The 17,883-nt window shown below is 36.4% G+C and overlaps 1 protein-coding gene across 3 annotated transcripts in view; it reads left to right on the top strand.

Moving 5' to 3' along the window:
• The window catches only part of Orc4 (origin recognition complex subunit 4), a 64,156-nt gene extending 54,714 nt beyond the window's left edge, over positions 1-9,442 (top strand). For all 3 annotated transcript variants that reach the window (XM_081735591.1, XM_081735593.1, XM_081735594.1), the window contains exons 7-8: positions 78-230; positions 8,390-9,442. In XM_081735591.1, the coding sequence (XP_081591717.1) occupies positions 78-230; positions 8,390-8,554 (318 nt within the window). In that variant the 3' untranslated portion in view covers positions 8,555-9,442. The remainder of the gene's footprint in view (positions 1-77; positions 231-8,389) is intronic.
• Positions 9,443-17,883: the final 8,441 nt, after the last annotated feature.

Below are 17,883 nucleotides of genomic sequence, written 5' to 3'. Positions count from 1 at the left end.
GCAAAAGTTAAATATTAGTAACGATGAAACTGCCTTCTTCATCGAAATAATTAAATTTAACTATTTTTTTCCAATAGGTGATTGCAATGAAACACTTGCATGAGATATATGATGGAGATCCATTCAACTTCCAAATGGTTTACGAGAGATACCGTAAATTCTGTGTAAGGCACACTACGATGCCAAATCCTTCGAGTACAGTTGTCATGAAAGCATTTGAACATCTCGAAGTAAGTAGTACTCAATAATATTTATCATAATGAATAAATAAGTTCGTGTTATTATAGAACATAGTGAACCTTACTGAAATTTATCTTGGTTGGAAAACCTCATTTCGAGCTCAATGCTTTGGCGTCATCGTGAACTTCTCGTTCTCATAGCGGCGCATATGGTGCTGGGAAAACAGTGTTGTCAGACAACTCAAAAAGATAAGAGTGTATTAACAATACAGGTATTTCTATGTACAAAGAATCAGGCATGTGCTTGTATAGGTAAATAATAATAATAGTTATATTTTTATACACGTATTTAATGCACAAAAATGTCATATAAAACGTAATTCATATTAAAACGGTAGTATATGAAAACAGTAAAACTTCTCTATAAATAACAAACATGATATACAAATGTGAGAAGGAACCGGTGCAATTAAACTGTCACATCATTTCCGAATGTACTGCCACAAGTTTTTGAGAACTTCTAAATGCGCTTTGGTATTGAACATTTGGACAATAATTGACTCAGGCAACCTAGGTGTAGATTGTAAACTTCGATCTATTCAGTTTGTGGAATCAGATTTGATAATTTTCATGACGAAGAAAAAAAACTACTCGCCCATATACTGTATGTAAATCCAAAGGAAATGAAATTCAAGCGACCAAATGGTTTAGTTAAGAAAATCTTGGTTGATTGGGGGAGTTTTTTTTTAGAACTCCACAAGTTTCTTTTATTAAAGTTGCCTTTAGCTTCTCGTCGCATTTCAAATCAATAAGTTCCGTTGCAAACCAAGAACTACATGATATATACACTGAAAAGCTCTGAATAACGGACATCAACGGGCCATGATGATTTGTCCGTTACGGAGAGGTCACAATACATTAAAAGCTCTGAATAACGGACGTTGACGGGAGATAATGATTTGTCCGTTACAGAGAGGTCACAATACATTGAAAGCTCTGAATAACAGATGTTGACGGGAGATAATGATTTGTCCGTTACAGAGAGGTCACAATACATTGAAAGCTCTGAATAACAGATGTTGACGGGAGATAATGATTTGTCCGTTATAGAGAGGTCACAATACATTGAAAGCTCTGAATAACAGATGTTGACGGGAGATAATGATTTGTCCGTTACAGAGAGGTCACAATACATTGAAAGCTCTGAATAGCAGACATCGATGGAACATGATGATTTGTCCGTTACAAAGAAGTGACAAATTTATATTATAGCTCATAGTACACAATGTACCGTAAATACGCGTAGTAAATTAGTTATAAATGTAAAGTTAGGCAAATATTAAAGTGATAGCAAGTAAATATAATGCTCCATACTCGCCAATATAAATCACGAAACAGTAGCACTTTCGAGGGATACAGCCTTCATCATTAGCCGAGCTGAAGTTTGAAAAAGCAAGGTTAAAAAGGTATAAACATGTTTGAAGGTGAAAGGATGAAATTGGTTACTCGAAGTAAACAAACCACTTCACATCCACGAACACTATGGCGAATGATTCTACATTAAACACTATAAAGATAGTCACTGTTCATTAGTATTGTTCTTTCTTTCCAACCGGTGAAAGTATGTATTAAAATGGCCACTCCATATTGGATTAATTTCTCCTTGTTCAGATTGAGTTCCGAGTTAAATTTATGAGTGTAGAAAGACTCATTTATTTTACTTCCAGTAAGTTTAGTATTCTTGAACGTGAAGTGGTTTGTTTACTTCAAATAATCATTTTTATCCTTTCACCTTACTTTTTTTTTTTTTTTTTTTTTTAAACACACTTTAAGTCAGCTCATGATGAGGGCCATGTCCCTGGAAATTGCTATTTTGTGATTTATAGCGGTAAGTACGAAGTGTTGTCATTGTAACTATAATAACTGCTCACAATCTATACTATAAATATTGAAATACTTTATTCAGTGTTAGTATTACTAAGAGTATAAGGGAAAGGCCCTTCTGGAAAGAAACAAAGTATCACTGGGAATATATGAGGGTTCTAGGGGATGATATAAGTCTCACGGGTAATAGGAGTGAATTTGTTAGGAAAAACAAGTTTCTATAGAATTCTTGACCATACGACTGGTTGTCCACGACTGTTTTTTACTCACTAAAGATTTTCTACGATTACCACCAGAAAACACTGAAGAGAATAATTTTAAGTTTAGCTTGTAACTGTTCAGTGTGGTAGTTCACATGAAGTTATTACAAAGACTTTTGTCCAGAAGGGATTTTCCATCTACTGTATTTATTGCAGGTTTATTTTGAAATTGCAGAAAGTATTTTTTGTGCTAAACACGTATAATAATTTCCCGTCCGTTATGAAGAACATGGGGGAATAAGAAAATCATCCGTATCCATATGTGAAAGGGTCCTTAAAAGGAAGGGTTCTATCCCCTAGTGACATACATATTTTTGCTGGGACAAAAAACTCTCTTCTTATAATGGAGGCGTCCGTTATTGAGAAGCGTACATTAAGGAACGTTTCAATGTATTTACTGACAATGGAGCGCAAAACATCTTACCTTCTGACTCAAGGTTGTAAATAAAATTTTGGAAGCTAATATGAAATGCCTGATGTGGATCTCCTACTATTTGTGCATAAACTTGAAAATCATGTGTAGATGAAGATCAAACACGATGTTAATTTGAGAAGTATCTTTCTTTGTTAATTGATGTTCCAATAAAAATAATGAGAGTTTGAAAATCTTTGTGATACTTTATAAAATGTAAGGTGCTACTTTCTAAGGGATTTAATAGGGTTAGTTAGCTTGAAATTATACTTATCTTAAACTATCCGTAATCGTAATGCATCACAAATCAAAATCATATGTTCACCCTTATAGAAACCTGAATTCTTTATTCTTCCATTTAATCGTATTCTTGTTCTTAAATCCTTTGACAACAATCTCTTTTGAATCTTACTAATTCATATAATCTTTATATAATCTTTCTATTCTTCGCCTTTACAACATATACTGTATCTTCGTTTAATCTTGTTTATCTTTACAACAACTGATATCACTTGACAACCACAGTCTAACTAACCTTACGCAACACAGTATGTATATTCTACCATACCATTTCTTACCAACACTCTCTCCCCTTTACATTTTTGTTTTTATATTAAAACTATAACTACAGCTCTTTAAAGGAACTCTTATGCGGTTTTCAATCTTTTCTCTTAGCTGTAACTTCCGATTGCCACTTTCCTAACTGCTTCATAAAGCTAGGTATTAGTAAGAACCTGTTCTTCGTAGTTTTACCAGTAGCAACTCTGAAAACTACGCCATCTCTGGCAACCCTGGAAACTACGTCTTCATTACACTCCTTGATCCTGTTCTTCATAGTTCTACTGGCAACCCTGGAAACTACACCGTCTATACCTTCCTTCTCCTGTCCTCTTGTCCAGTTAAAGGTATTATCCCGACTCGACTTGTTTACTCTAATCTTCCTCCCATCAACCTCCGCTTCATCATTTGTGCTGTACTGCTTAGCTTTCCATACTTTCTCCTCCATCTTCCTATGTTGGAATATAAGAATACATAGATAGAAAGTGTTTTAAAATGTGCACTAGCCGTTTCTAAGGTAATTTGGGCATGAGTATGTGCAAATAAAAAGTAATAAGATATAATGAAGATATAGATTATCGATGTTATGAAAGATATTATTTAAGAGATTTCAGGATTACAAAAAGATACGAATGAGATTTATAAGAAGCTAGGGTAAAGGTACAGATAAAAAATAAACCCGATTCAAGAAGATATACGAAGTAGTGATTTTTTGAGTAGCTTACTGTTGTAGTAAGTTAGATACAACCAAAGTGATATAGATACGATATAAAGATTCTGATTAAGTATTTTATCAAACACTTTGCTTGGCAATATCTCGAAGTTCTATGATGATTTTAACACATTCTTCCCCTTGATATTTATCATATTCAGAAACATGGCTCGTGGAATACCTCAGTAGGTTGAATTTCTTTGCAGGACTGTTCCAGTATCTGTAAAATAAATATATATAATGAATGTTTTTCTCAAATGAAAATGTGGCGGGATTGATGGTCTTGGAGTCATATTTCTTGTAGAAGCATTTGTTACTAGTACATAGTTCTCTTATTTCCCGAGCTATTTATCCTAACCTTTTCCTTGACTCTTGTTCGAGGCAGAAAGCGTGATTCGTCGACATTTCGTTGAATTGAAATGACTGCTATACAAGGTGATCCAAATGTGTGTGGAAACTTGAATAAGTGGTAGACGGTGCGAAAACGTAACCAGAGTAACAACGTAGGTGGGAATAGGGATGGGGGAAAATGTTTGAGGATAATCACAGCGACGTTCGCCATCTTGAATTCTACGCATTTGTCTTAAATGTAATTTATAGCATGGTATATGCCATTTTAATGTCAAATTTTCGTAGAAATAGAATGGCACTGTTATTTATCCTCCATCTCTAACCATTACGAAGTTGTGACTGTTTCTTTATGTCCCCAACAAAAGAGGTTATACGGCAAGGACCGTGCACTGATACAGGACGTGTTCAATGTGTTTCCCATTCCGATCGCTTGTCAGATGCATTTTAAGTTCCCAGTCACGCAAAAGTCATTCTAAGAACCACCTTAGTTCCGAGTCTGAACGTGATTTCATTTTAAGAGCCAGTAATTCGTTCAAGAGAACTGGATCAGAAAATGTTCTGCTTTTAGGATGCTGTTTGGTTATTTATTATTGATAACAGAAGGTAAACGAGAGTTCTACTTAAATAAACTCTAATCTTGCACTGCAAATGCCGATCCTGTTTTCTATAATACGATAACATTTCATGGATAAAATTTTGAAGGGAGTGATTGGATTCAAATTTACAATAATGAATTTAAATGAGAGTGATAGTATAAAGATAACCAAGAAAGTTTTGTCGCTTTTTGTGGAGGTCTGTGTTCCATTGGCCCTCACACCGTGAGTTGAATGCAAATGGAGATAAGGCGAAGGTTTGTTGTTGGTGTGGGTATATCTAACGTACTACCTGGTTGTGGCAGTTTAGTTACACCGTGAACTTACGTAAGGACAGAGTGATCATTGGACCTCCACAGAGCGTCATAAGGGCATGTATCCTGTACGAGTTCAAATTGGGGTCAAACGCCGCTGCAGCGGGTGAAAGATATGCCAGGCCTTTGGTGAGGGTGTCGTGACTACGCGGAAAGTGCAGCGGTGCTTTAACGAGTTTAAGGACCGTGACGAAACACTCAAAGACGCACCACATGCCGGAAGACCAATATATGTACAAAATGAAGATCTTCAGGCAGGAATTGAGGCGAACAGTGGCCAGACATGTGCGGAACTGGGACTACAATTCAGTGTGAGTGAACAAGCCATTTGGCAGCACCTCCATCAACTTGGGAAGCACTACAAGTTGGGTCGACGGGATCCACATGATTTGACTCCGAGCCAGAAGGCAACGCGAGCAGACACCTGTGTTTCTTTGCTTTCTCGTGTGAGGAAGGAGTCATTTCTGGAGAGGGTGTTGACATGTGATGAATCCCTGTACGAAGCTCCACGGCGCCGTCATCATTGGTTAACATCTCATGAACTGGTACCAAAGCAGCCAACCAGACTACACCAGAAGAAGGTCCTCCTGTGTGTTTGGTGGACTGCTCGCAGCATCGTGTATCAGGAACTGTTACCAGCTGGTCAGAGCATCAATGTAATTGTATACTATCAGCAGTTGAGCCGTGTTTAAGACGAACTCAAAACTGTTGAGCCAGCGCTTCTGAATCGCAAAGGGGCCCTCCTGTTACAGGACAATGCTAATCCCCACGTGGCTAGGATGACCGGGACATCATTCTACGCCTTGAATGGGAAACACTATTGCATCCACCGTACTCCCCGGACATTGCACCGTCCGATTATCGCCTGTTCCATACCTTGGACAATCACCTTAGAAGACGCCAGTTCAAATCCCTAGTATAGGGGTAAAATGCGGCATCCCTGGCCTTCCAGACCGTTGGCAGAAGGTCGTAGATGTTGATGGGGACTATTTTTGATCTTCCGGGTATGTCTTAGGTGACCCATCGATGTTCAAAGGTAGTGGGTGAAAATGCGACAGTACTTTCTTGGTTACCTTATAATTACAACAATACTCGGGTGCTGTTGTCTCTTTACAGGACAAGGAACAGGATTGTGAATGAAATTAAGTGATAGTATTAGCTTACATTGCACACGCATGGGACCATGGTCACAGAGACAAAATATATTGAAAACAGACGCTCAAATACGAACGGCGTTGCTGGTTCAAAGTAAGAGTTTATTTGAGAAAAATGCACCCTAGAGCATATTTCCGTAATTATAGAGTTGTAGTTATTCAAAATTATGTTAGATGATGATATCGTTAATGCATTAGTGTTGTTTTTTCTTTCTTCAAAATTTGGAAATGATCTGAGAAGGATCTTAACGGAAACGTAATAAAATTTCTTATCAAACATGTAGAGAATTTTGGAAAACGAAGACATACCAATCCATAGATCTCATTAAGCTGAATAAAATGATAATGGGACAATATAAATCCTCATGTGTAGTTCTCGAGAAGAGCTGGAAAAACGAATTTTAGTCGTAATCATAAAAATTGCTGTTGTATAATAACCCCGCTGGCTATTAAGATGAAATTAATAGTGAAATATCCTCATCAAGCTTTTCATTATGAAGAGGCACGACACGACAGTACACTGTTTGGTTAATTAGATTAGCCCAAATTCATAATTAGCTCTAAAACTTTAATTTTTGTTCCACCATAATATTGTGCGAAAACAAGACATATCAATCTATAGATCAGATCAAGGTCAACAAAATGATTCCTTGAATATAAATCCGCATGCGTAGTTTACGAAAAAAATCCAGATAAACTAATTGTTGTGTTACAGAAGAAAAAGAAAGTTCGTCGTTCGTTGCCTAATAATAATTAATGCTTTGTATTCTGCTGAAACAAATTTTATGTATTTATTCACTACATATGTAATATAATGAATATTTAAGTAAGTTGAAGTTGTAATTTTTAAGTAAGTACCGTTTCGAAATTCGGCCGCTGCAGCCTTGCGATCCGTATCCTTCGCATGTGCTGTGTGTATCGACATCTGTTGACAAGCCACAAAAGCCATTACGGAAACATTCGGCCGTGTTTACGTTTGTTCGTAAGTAGTTAACATGCCCCCGCCGATTGAGGGTTCTGCTGACTGTAAAATACGCGCTTTGATTCGTTTTCTTAGTGCTAAAGACATGAGAGTGGCTGAGATTTATCGCCAGATTAGTGAAATGTATGGGCAAAACACTTTGACCGATAACAGATAACGAGGAAATCGTAAAGTGTCTGTTCTCTCTCACTTTTTTTTGTCAATTTTCTGCACCAAGTCTTCAGTGATGACAGAAGGTCGCTCACTTCGTTCTTCATTATAAACATTCGTGCGGTTATCTTTGAAAGCTTTAACCCATTTCCATACCATTCTGTCATTCATACACATCAATCTATATCTTCCTAATCTCTGCCATTATACTTAAAACTTCCATTATCATCAACTAGCTTCTCTAATTTTATTGCACATGCTATATCCCTTAACTACATAATGGTCTATATCATATTTGTAAACACTTTGTGCCCTGTTCTCATATCCTATACCTTAAAAATTTCATTTCATTGTTTTAATTGCTTGTAGGCAAAAATGTCTGTGTATGTCTCAATAACTTCGAATCAATTTGAAGAGTATACGGAGAAGACGGGTTAATCCCATCTCAAAATAAGTTATTGATGCTTCAATTTATAAAAATGAGACAGATGATAGAACTGTTGCCATAGGGAAATATAGTATGCAATGAAATAATGGTAAAAGCCGACGGACAATACGGAAAGATTGGACAAATTGATAAAATGGCTAAAATGAGCTTAACCCATTCTTTCCATGCACTCTTCATTCAAATTATCTACATCTGTAGTTTATTGTGATTTTGTGCTTTCTGTAAACACAAAATCTATCAGTTGCAGATGTAGCTAATAAAATTAATTCGTGTACTCTTGAATATAGTTTTCCTTTATCCATATATTTCTGTTTACACGCTTTATTTTTACCTTAATTTTCTTATGTACATTGATGTTCCTTTAATTATATATTTTTAATTTTCTTTTGCAGAAACTTGAGTTGATACAACCCATTACGTCGAAAACAAGCAAAGTCTTAAAGGAATACCAGCTGTACAGATTTCTAGTCAGCTCTGAACAAATATCGGAGTGTATTAAGAGGTACCAAGGTTTACCGACGGATGTAGTGCAATGGGCATCGAGTAGTTTAGCATAGAAACAATTACGCATTTTTTTTTTCTCAGTGAGTATTTCACTTAAGTACCGAATTGAACGTGTAAGTTACTTTCGTAACAAATAAACTTAGTGTGTGATATAGTTCTTTTGTATACTATTATTTTTATACGATTGTTTTATTTCAAAAGATATTGTCACGGTAATATTGGATTGTTTTAGAATATTGCGAATTGCATCCTATGGGATTTATTTCTACTTTAGTGAGGGAAAGGCAACCTTCTGCTGCTGCTAGTTTATCAAAACCATTTCCAAGAAGAGAGAAACATTTTCTTTTACTTTTTGTAATCCAAATACAGATGTAAGTAGCACAAGGAAATTAAAAAATCTGCAATGTTTGTGAAACTTTGTTTTATTTATGAGTAAACGTAATGCTGTAATTTAAACCATGCAATAAATGTGCAGATAATCACAGCTTTATGTATATTTTATTGCATAAAACATAAAAGTTTATGTTAAATCGGATGCTATGGCATCAAAATTCATGTCGACATATCACATACAGAATTGGTATAGTTTTGCATTTGAATGACATAAAAGTTCTGCGTACAGTTTCTGTAGTGTAATATTTTAAATGTGTTTTGAATAGTGTATTTGCAGATTTAAATAAATTCCACAATTCAGTTATATGTTCCATGAGTCTCCGTGCAGCTTCTGATAATCTATAAAGCATCACAAATGATGTTTTTGTTTTTCGTAGATTAGCAATCGTCTGCAATCCTAAGCTTGAAAAAACTATCGACAGTTGAATTTGTTTTATCGTGATTTTTGTCTTATCTTCTTAGTATTATTGTCTCAATTTTGTTAGTATTCCTGTCTGTTATCAAAATAAACTCGAATGGAAGCAGAAGAGGCTGTCTGTATTATTGTAGAGGTTTCGTATTATTGTACCTTGTATACAGTAGTTTGAATACTATAGCTTATTTTATTAAATATGGGTTTCACTTGGTATGTGAGTAGAACTTGCTGTTTTGTTCGTTTATTGAAATTCGCCCCTTTTCAGAACGAAGGCTATATGTAACTTCGATCTACAGTTTGAGGTGGAATCCTAACGTAATGTGTTTAATTTCCGGACTCCCCCATCAGGAATTGAACCCGGAATCACATGCACAAAGGTGCACATTAGTCTACATCTGCAATCAGAACCATTCCCAAGCTATCGTTCGTTTCATTAATTTTTCAGACCAGTATTCTGATGTGAGAAGTTTATTTTGTAGTGTTGTGAAGGTTGCATTGACTTTTTAATTTTTCGTTTGTGTTAGTGCTGTGTGTGAAGTTAAACTGCAGCTTCCACTTCAAGGAGATGATCGTATAGTGAAGATTACATCAGATACGGTTTTACATTCATTAACAAGAGTAATTGTACTTAAGGAACAAAGCTAGAAAAAGAAATACGAAATATCCCTTTCACACAAAACTGTGAAACGTAGAATTAATGAAATGGCCTTGGATTTAAATGATCAGGGATTTGGAAAAGTTTAAAAACATTTTTTTTTTCTGCAGTGCGATGATTCCACGGCCGTTCCTCAGTGTTGTCATTTTATAGTGTACTGTCGTTTCGTAAATGAATAGAGTTTAATAAAAGAAATATTGTTTTCAAAAACTTTTTAGACAGCATCAATTTTTTTTATTTTATATATATATATACACACACACACACATACATATATATATATACACAGGGTGGTCATGCATCAATGATGGAAAATTTTCGAGGTGAATCTACAGGTAAAAACAAGCAAAAAATATCATATGAACATTGGGTGAATGCGGCTTCGTTTGGACACTAGAGGCATCTGAAATGTCACCTTCCGAGGCGGTATTTTGGAATATCGCAAGAACGGAGAGAAATACAAATGTCGGGTCAAAAGATTTCAAAGGAAACCACATCCGAAGAATCCAATTATGCATAAGTGATGGTGAAACAGTGGAGCACAAAGAGGGGAGCACAAAGAAAGTGAATGAAACGTCGAGAAAAGTGGACAATTTACACTCAAAAATTGTAGGAGGGGATGTAACATGGAACATGCAGCAACAAATGTTAATGAACAAAAGCAACAATGGCTACGCTGTAGGGACACTATGGGAGGCAGAGTGTAGGAATACAGTATCTTTGTAACGGAGAGAAATACGAATGTCGGGGCAAAAGATATTAAAGGAAACCCCATTCGAAGAGTTCAATTATGCATAAGTGATGACGAAACAGTGTCGGCGTCAGGGGCACAAAAAAGTGAATGAAACGCGGAGAAAAGTGCACAATTTACGCTGACAAACTGTAGGAGGGGTTGTTATATGGAACATGCAACAACAAATGTTAAATGAACAAAGGAAACAATGGCTATGCTATAGGAACACTATCGGAGGCGGAATGTAGGCATATAGTATATGTGTAAAGGAGAGAAATAGGAATGTTGGGTAAGAAGATATCAAAGGAAACCCCATCCGAAGAATCCAATTACGCATAAGTGATGGCGAAGCAGTAGCATCGCAAGGGGGCACAAAGAAAGTGAATGGAACGCGAAGTTGTTCTAGCACAGATGTTGTTCTCGGATGAGCATATATACGGGATGGCATCACAAATGTCCACAATGACCATCGATGGGCACCCAAAAACCCACATGCAATTGTAGAGACAAAGCATCATCACCGTTTTCAATTGCATGTGTGTGTTGGTATGTTTGATGACAACGCTGTGGGACAGCACTTCGTACCACAGAAATTGAACGCAAGCAATACCGTATCTCCAGTTCCTGACCCAGGGCCTACCTATTCTGCTTGAAGACATGCCACTGAGACACGAAAGTATATGTGGTTTATGCATGATGCCGTCCCTCCCCATTCATGCCACACTATTCGTGCATATCTGAACGAAACATTTCCGCGCAGGTGGATAGATCATGGTAGCAAACGAGCATGACCCCCGCGTTCACCCAACCTGAATACCCTACATTTTTTCCAGTGGATTTACATGAAGAGTCTTGTATACACATGTCACGACATTGAAGATCTTCGCCAGCATGTATAAGCTGCATTTGCCACACTACGGCAAACTCCAGCGTTACTGTCACCAGTCAGAGAATCCTTACGGCATCGTGTAACTATATGTCTCGAAGAACAAGTACGACATATTGAACACCTGTAGGACGACATTATGTTGACCACGGTAAGTACAGTACCTCTTGTTTTTACAGTACACTGGGTTTCATCTTCCATACGTGTTCTGTACGATCTGCGTGTTTCATCACTAAGAGTGTTTAACAGTTTCTTTGTAGTTTCCATGCGCCGCCACTGATCCGCAGTACGTGTGCATAATTGGATTCTTCGAATGGGGTTTCATTTGATATCTTTTGACCCGACATTCCTATTTCTCTCCGTTACACAGATACTGTATCCCTATATTCCGCCTCAGTGTTTCTATAGCGTAGCCATTGTTGCCTATGTTCATTAACATTTGTTGCTGCATGTTCCATATAACATCTCCTCCTACATTTTTTGAGTGTAAATTGTCCACTTTTCTCGACGTTTCATTCACTTTCTTTGTGCCCCCTCTGGCGCCGCCACTGTTTCGTCATCACTTATGCATATTTGGATTCTTCGGATGTGGTTTCCTTTGAAATCTTTTGACCGGACATTCGTATTTCTCTCCGTTCTTGCGATATTGCAAATTGCCGCCTAGGAAGGTGGCATTTCAGATGCTTCTAGCGTCCAAATGAAGCCGCATTCACCCAATGTTCATATGACATTTTTGCTTGCTTTTACCTGTAGATTCATCTCCCAAATTTTCCGTCATTGATGATGACCACCCTGTATATATATACCGTTCAAAAAGTTTCTATACACCTGAATTGTCACATATTCAAAGCAACGAAAAAATTATTTTACTCAAAATTTATTATATTTTATGGCATAAAAGCACTATGTACAGGGCGTAGCATATACACACATTTTAAAACACATTTTCACAGCAAATGTAGGAAATGTCCCTCATGAGCCTCCAAACATGCTTGCACACGTTTCTTCTTGTTCTCAAATACTCTCACAAGTTGTTCATGTGGAATGCTATGAGCAAAATCTCGAATAGCTGTTTTGAGCTCTTGTAGCGTGTGGGGGGTTCCCTTTTTAAACAGAATTCTTTGCATAACCCCAGAAGTAAAAATCCGGAGGAGACAAGTCAGGAGAGCGAGGTGGCCATAATCCCATTGAAATTATTCGATCTCCAAAAACCTCTTGCAGTAATCTCATGGATTAGCGAGCTGTATGTGCTGTAGCGCCATCTTGTTGTATCCAAGCATTACGAATTTCGTCTTCCGTTAGTTCTCCCATGAACTGGTGAGTAATTTCACAATAACGAGTTGAATCTATTGTTTGTCTGAAAAATATGGGGCCGACTATTCTTCTGGATATTGCAATCCACACCCCTACCTTCTGGTCATGCAGAGGAACTTCATGTATGACATGTGGGTTTTCTGCACACCACAAATGTGAGTTCTGGGCATTGACGTAACCTGATAAATGGAACCAGGCCTCATCAGTTAAAAAAAAAAAAAAAAAAATAGGTATATTTGTTGTTCCAAAGTTAACAACATTGTTTCAGAGACCGCTAACTAGATGCAACAATCACTTCAACGTCACTTTGCCGACTGGAATCTGAGAGAGGAACTTCACGCAAGGCGATAATATAGCAGTGTTGCAAACCTTCGCATAAAATTTTATTTCATGTGACTTTGAATGCGACTTTGACTTGCCACGATTCAGGTGTATAGAGACTTTTTGAACGCTCTGTATATATATATATATATAAATGATGTAGGAGCTCCAGCAATGTTAGGCTCGCTATCTGGATTTATAAAGCTGGCAAAGGACAGAAATTCTACGATTATTGGTTTGCACTACTTAACTCACAGGCAAGCCTTAGCTACAAATTCTTTACCAGAGAACCTGAAGCAGGCATTATCAGTAGCTATTAAAGTTGTTAATTTTGTAAAGCCAAGTGCTTTGAATACTTGTTTCTTTGAGGCTTTGTGTGACAACCTCAGTGCTAAACAGAAAACTTTACATTTCGGTATCGAAATTTGTTGGTTGTCAAAAGGTAATATGTTGAGTAGGTTGTGCGAGCTTAAGTCAGATGTGGAAATATTTCTCCTAAGTGCAGAAGAAGATGAATATTATACTTCTTTTACTGATGACTTATTTGTATTTTCTCTTCCATATCTTGTTGATTTTTTAAAAATTTCAATCTTCTAAGGTAGAAACACGAACATGCCTTTGGTGAACTTATCACCGAATATCAAGAAACTTATGAAGGAAAAGCAATGTCAACATCACACCGAGTTTTTCCTCTCCCTTACTTCATAAGTTTTTTAACTCCATGTTATATACTGAAATAGCATTTTGGGGAGAGAGAGAGAAATAGAAATCTTGAATAGCAATAAGAAAGACACGATAACTATGTAGCGCTTTGAAATTTACTAATGCTAAAGCGTAAATGCTTATTATAAATTGGAGTTTTATTCATAATTTCACATTTTATTTCTGTCATAGCTTGGACCCCCTTGCTCGCTCTTCACACCCTACCAGGGGGAGGGGAGCGCCCAGGTTGGAAATCACTGCTCTATATTATAACATCCTTGAGTTCCATGGTACGTCCGGGCTGGTAAGAGTCTTATTGTTGATCAGTTTCGCCATGTGTTTGTGTGCAGCATCATGGACAAAACTACGATGAATTTCAATTTAATTATCATATATAATTATTTCCTTGTTGAATTACAGATACTTTTCAGTTGAAAATATAATGAAATTTGAAAGTCTCAAATCAAGGTATAGCAGACCAACGTTATTTAAAAAAAAATAAAAGAAAAAAAATCCATATTATTAAGCGTACCATACAAACTTAAAATTTCTATGTAATTAAGGGTACAGTATAAATTTTATGTCTTATTCTTCTCACAACTTTATGGGTTGATTGTCTTGTGCTCTGAGCACTCGATATAATAAACATAAGCTTCAGTAATTATTATAATAGAATGCAGTGGATATATAATGCGAGGCAGTGCATTTTTTTGTTTCTCAACTAATATCGATCATTTCCGATTTTTACAAATCAACCCACTACCAATTTCCTATATATATATATATATATATATATATATATATATATATATATATATATATATATATAAGGCCCCTCCCCCCTTAAAAGAGAATTTTAAAAAAATGCTAGAACATGTTCTGTTTATTTTTAATATAGAGCAGGCCTGTCCATGAATTGGCTCCCGGAGCCAAAGCGTGAGCGGGCACGAGCGAAGATAAGAACAGGTGAGCACAGGTGCTGCTAGCTTCCCTTCTTCCACTGCACCCGATAAGTGTTGCCAACCACACATGATGGCAAAAAACCTATGGCCAAGCCTGGCCAGAAATTCGCACGATGATAAGCATTGAGCAGACGCAAGCGTGAAATGTGCAGGTGTGCTCTCCCCCTCCCCATTTCGAAAGCAGTGACGCGAAAACACTACAGGAAATAAAATTGGTACATTTTTTGGTTGAGGAAGACGCATGATAGACGTTACAGTTAGCGTTGAAGTAACTAACAAATGAACAAGAAAGAAAGAAAGAAAGAAACTAATATTAAACATGTCATCTTACAGACATAAAAACGACTGCAAAAATCGGAAACGAATTGTTTCAGACCTTTTTAGCTTGCTTACACAATTCGTGACGTTGTATTACATTAGCACTCGGTCTGTAATTTGTCATTCGCTTCACGTTTGCTAAGTTGTAAACGCCTTTCGTTGCTAGATTGATAGGAGAACGACGGGAGGTTGAAAATAATAATAATAATAATAATAATAATAATAATACGCATTATTATTATTATTATTATTATTATTATTATTATTATTATTATTATTATTATTATTATTATTATTATTATTATTATTATTATTATTATTATTATTCGGACCAAAGAGGGATGAAAATGGGGATTGGAGGAAATTCATAACTAGGAATTGCATAGTTTATACCGCTCACCTAACATTATTAGGGTTATTAAGTGTAGAAGGCTCAGGTGGGCAGGCCATGTAGCCAGAATGGAAGAAATTAGAAACGCTTTCATAATTTTAACTGAAAACCCAATTGGAAGAAGACCACTAGGAAGACCTAGGCGTAGATGGGAAGACAATATTAAGATGGATCTTGCAGAAGTAAGAGTACAGAGTAGAAACTGGATCCAGTTGGCTAAGGACATAAGTTAGTGGAAATATTTTGTAAACGCGGCATTGAACCTTCGGGTTCCATAGACCATAGAGTTAGTTAGTTATTATTATCTAAAAGAAATGTTCAAATGTTGTTAAGAGACAATTACACAGAAGAACCGAGTTTCGACCAAACACTAATTTGCCGGAAGGAAATTCCAGTGCAGTCCAGCCTACTTTAAGCGTTACCCGTGCAACCCACGTTTCATGTTCAAGACATTGGGAATAATTGTTCGTATCATTCAGTTGGAACGTTTCCTTTCGAATTTACGCTATTACAGTAGACCTACGCTATTACAGTAGGCCTACGCTATTACAGTAGGCCTAGAACATTGTGACTTTCAAAATCAGTCAGTAACTATCGAAGAAAGACAAGCGTGTAGCTTCAGTCGTTGAAATGATTTAACATTCTTTTTCACTTTTAACAAGCCACCGGCAAGCAACCAGCCAGGTACAATACATTTTTCCTTATTAAAAAGACTCCTTGTTTTAAAAAAAATAAATAAAAAGAAAAACTAATTGCAGTCACTAACGGTCACACTTAAAAATGGAAAATCTCTTTGGCTCTCTTAATATTTTGTTTGATTCTTTGCGATCAAAGTAACTTTAAAAGTGGAGTAAGAAATACTATTCTTCCTATTGATAGTGTAATAGTGGCTTCTAATCTCCACAACCAACCCCTTGCTAAGCCTATTCGTACACACATACATGCATAAGCTAATTTTCTGGAGATATACTTAGATAATTACAAACAAGTGCTACAGTTTTTTTTTTCTTATCAACAGATTATCTCTTTTCCTAAAAAGCGAAACAACATAATATAACAAACCCACACTCGGATATAACAAACCCACATCCCTCTTTAACAAAAGGAAAGAAAAAAGAAGAAAAGGAACGTACATAGTTTATCATTTGATTGCTGTTACAAGTTTGTATTGTCTATAGTTAACGGTTACCACATTGTAAAAAAAAAAAAAAAAAAAAAAAGAAACACTTTACACTAAATGGCAATCAGTTACCATACATACTTTTTTTTTGGGTAAGCTAGTGATTACCGCCAAGGTTGACAACACTTCCGCTCCTCCAAGGACAAAACCCGAAGATACACGAAGCAGGAACAATGGTATTTGCCCGTAGAATGCTCGTGAGCGTTCACGAGGAGAGTTTCCACTATCTGCTCGCCGTGGGCAGGGCTGATATAGAGTTAATTTACTGAATTGCGATTTCCTAAGTTGGACAACTTGTGACATAATGTATTTTTCTCATATATTAGGATTTTAACTCCCCCTTAGGATATGTATTATAATGAAAGCAATATGTTAACATCCCAGTTGGGATTAGGGCCTAACTATATACTAGTCATTTCATTTGGCTTTGCCATTTGGCCGTGATCATCACGCATATAGTTACATTCAATTTTTTTTATGTAATAATTCATATGTTGTAGGTAATTCAAAAATATAATTTTTCCAGTAGTTAGTCCCTCTAAAAATTTACAGGCTGTATCTCAAAAGCCAAATAGTAACTCCTATTGTTATTATCACAATTACAAATATCCGGAAGTGCCTGAAGTTCATTTTTCACTTAAATACTGGTATACTCATTTCAAGTAAATAAATAGAAACAAATGAAAAAGAAGAAAAATGGAGGCCTTGAAAGTAAAACGTATACAAATTTACCAGTGACCAGAAGATAATGTGTACAATGCACTGAGCAGGGTGAGTTGGTGGGTCAGATTGGGTCACGTTGACCCACGACCCACTTACAATCCTTGACCCACCGACCCACTCCACTTCTGCTCATCACCTGTCGTTCAATTAAAATCACATAATATCATTTGAAGGACAGAAAAATAAGTTTAAATTTGTTCTACAATGTAATCTTAGTTGTCTTGGGAGAAGGTCTAGTTTTTATTAAGCTTCTTTTTACCTTTTGTTTTTCGTGACGTCAAACTTACAAACGTTTATTGACTCTTTTTACTTCTTCCGTTGCATTTTTGTCAAACATTCGATGTTTTGTCTGTTTTATATGCTTATTGCTGTTGTTCACAATCATTGTT

This window comes from Thermobia domestica, chromosome 13 (assembly GCF_964235325.1).
Source record: "Thermobia domestica chromosome 13, izTheDome1.hap1.1, whole genome shotgun sequence".
Taxonomy (NCBI): domain Eukaryota; kingdom Metazoa; phylum Arthropoda; class Insecta; order Zygentoma; family Lepismatidae; genus Thermobia; species Thermobia domestica.
This window is presented reverse-complemented; position numbering and strand designations above follow the sequence as displayed.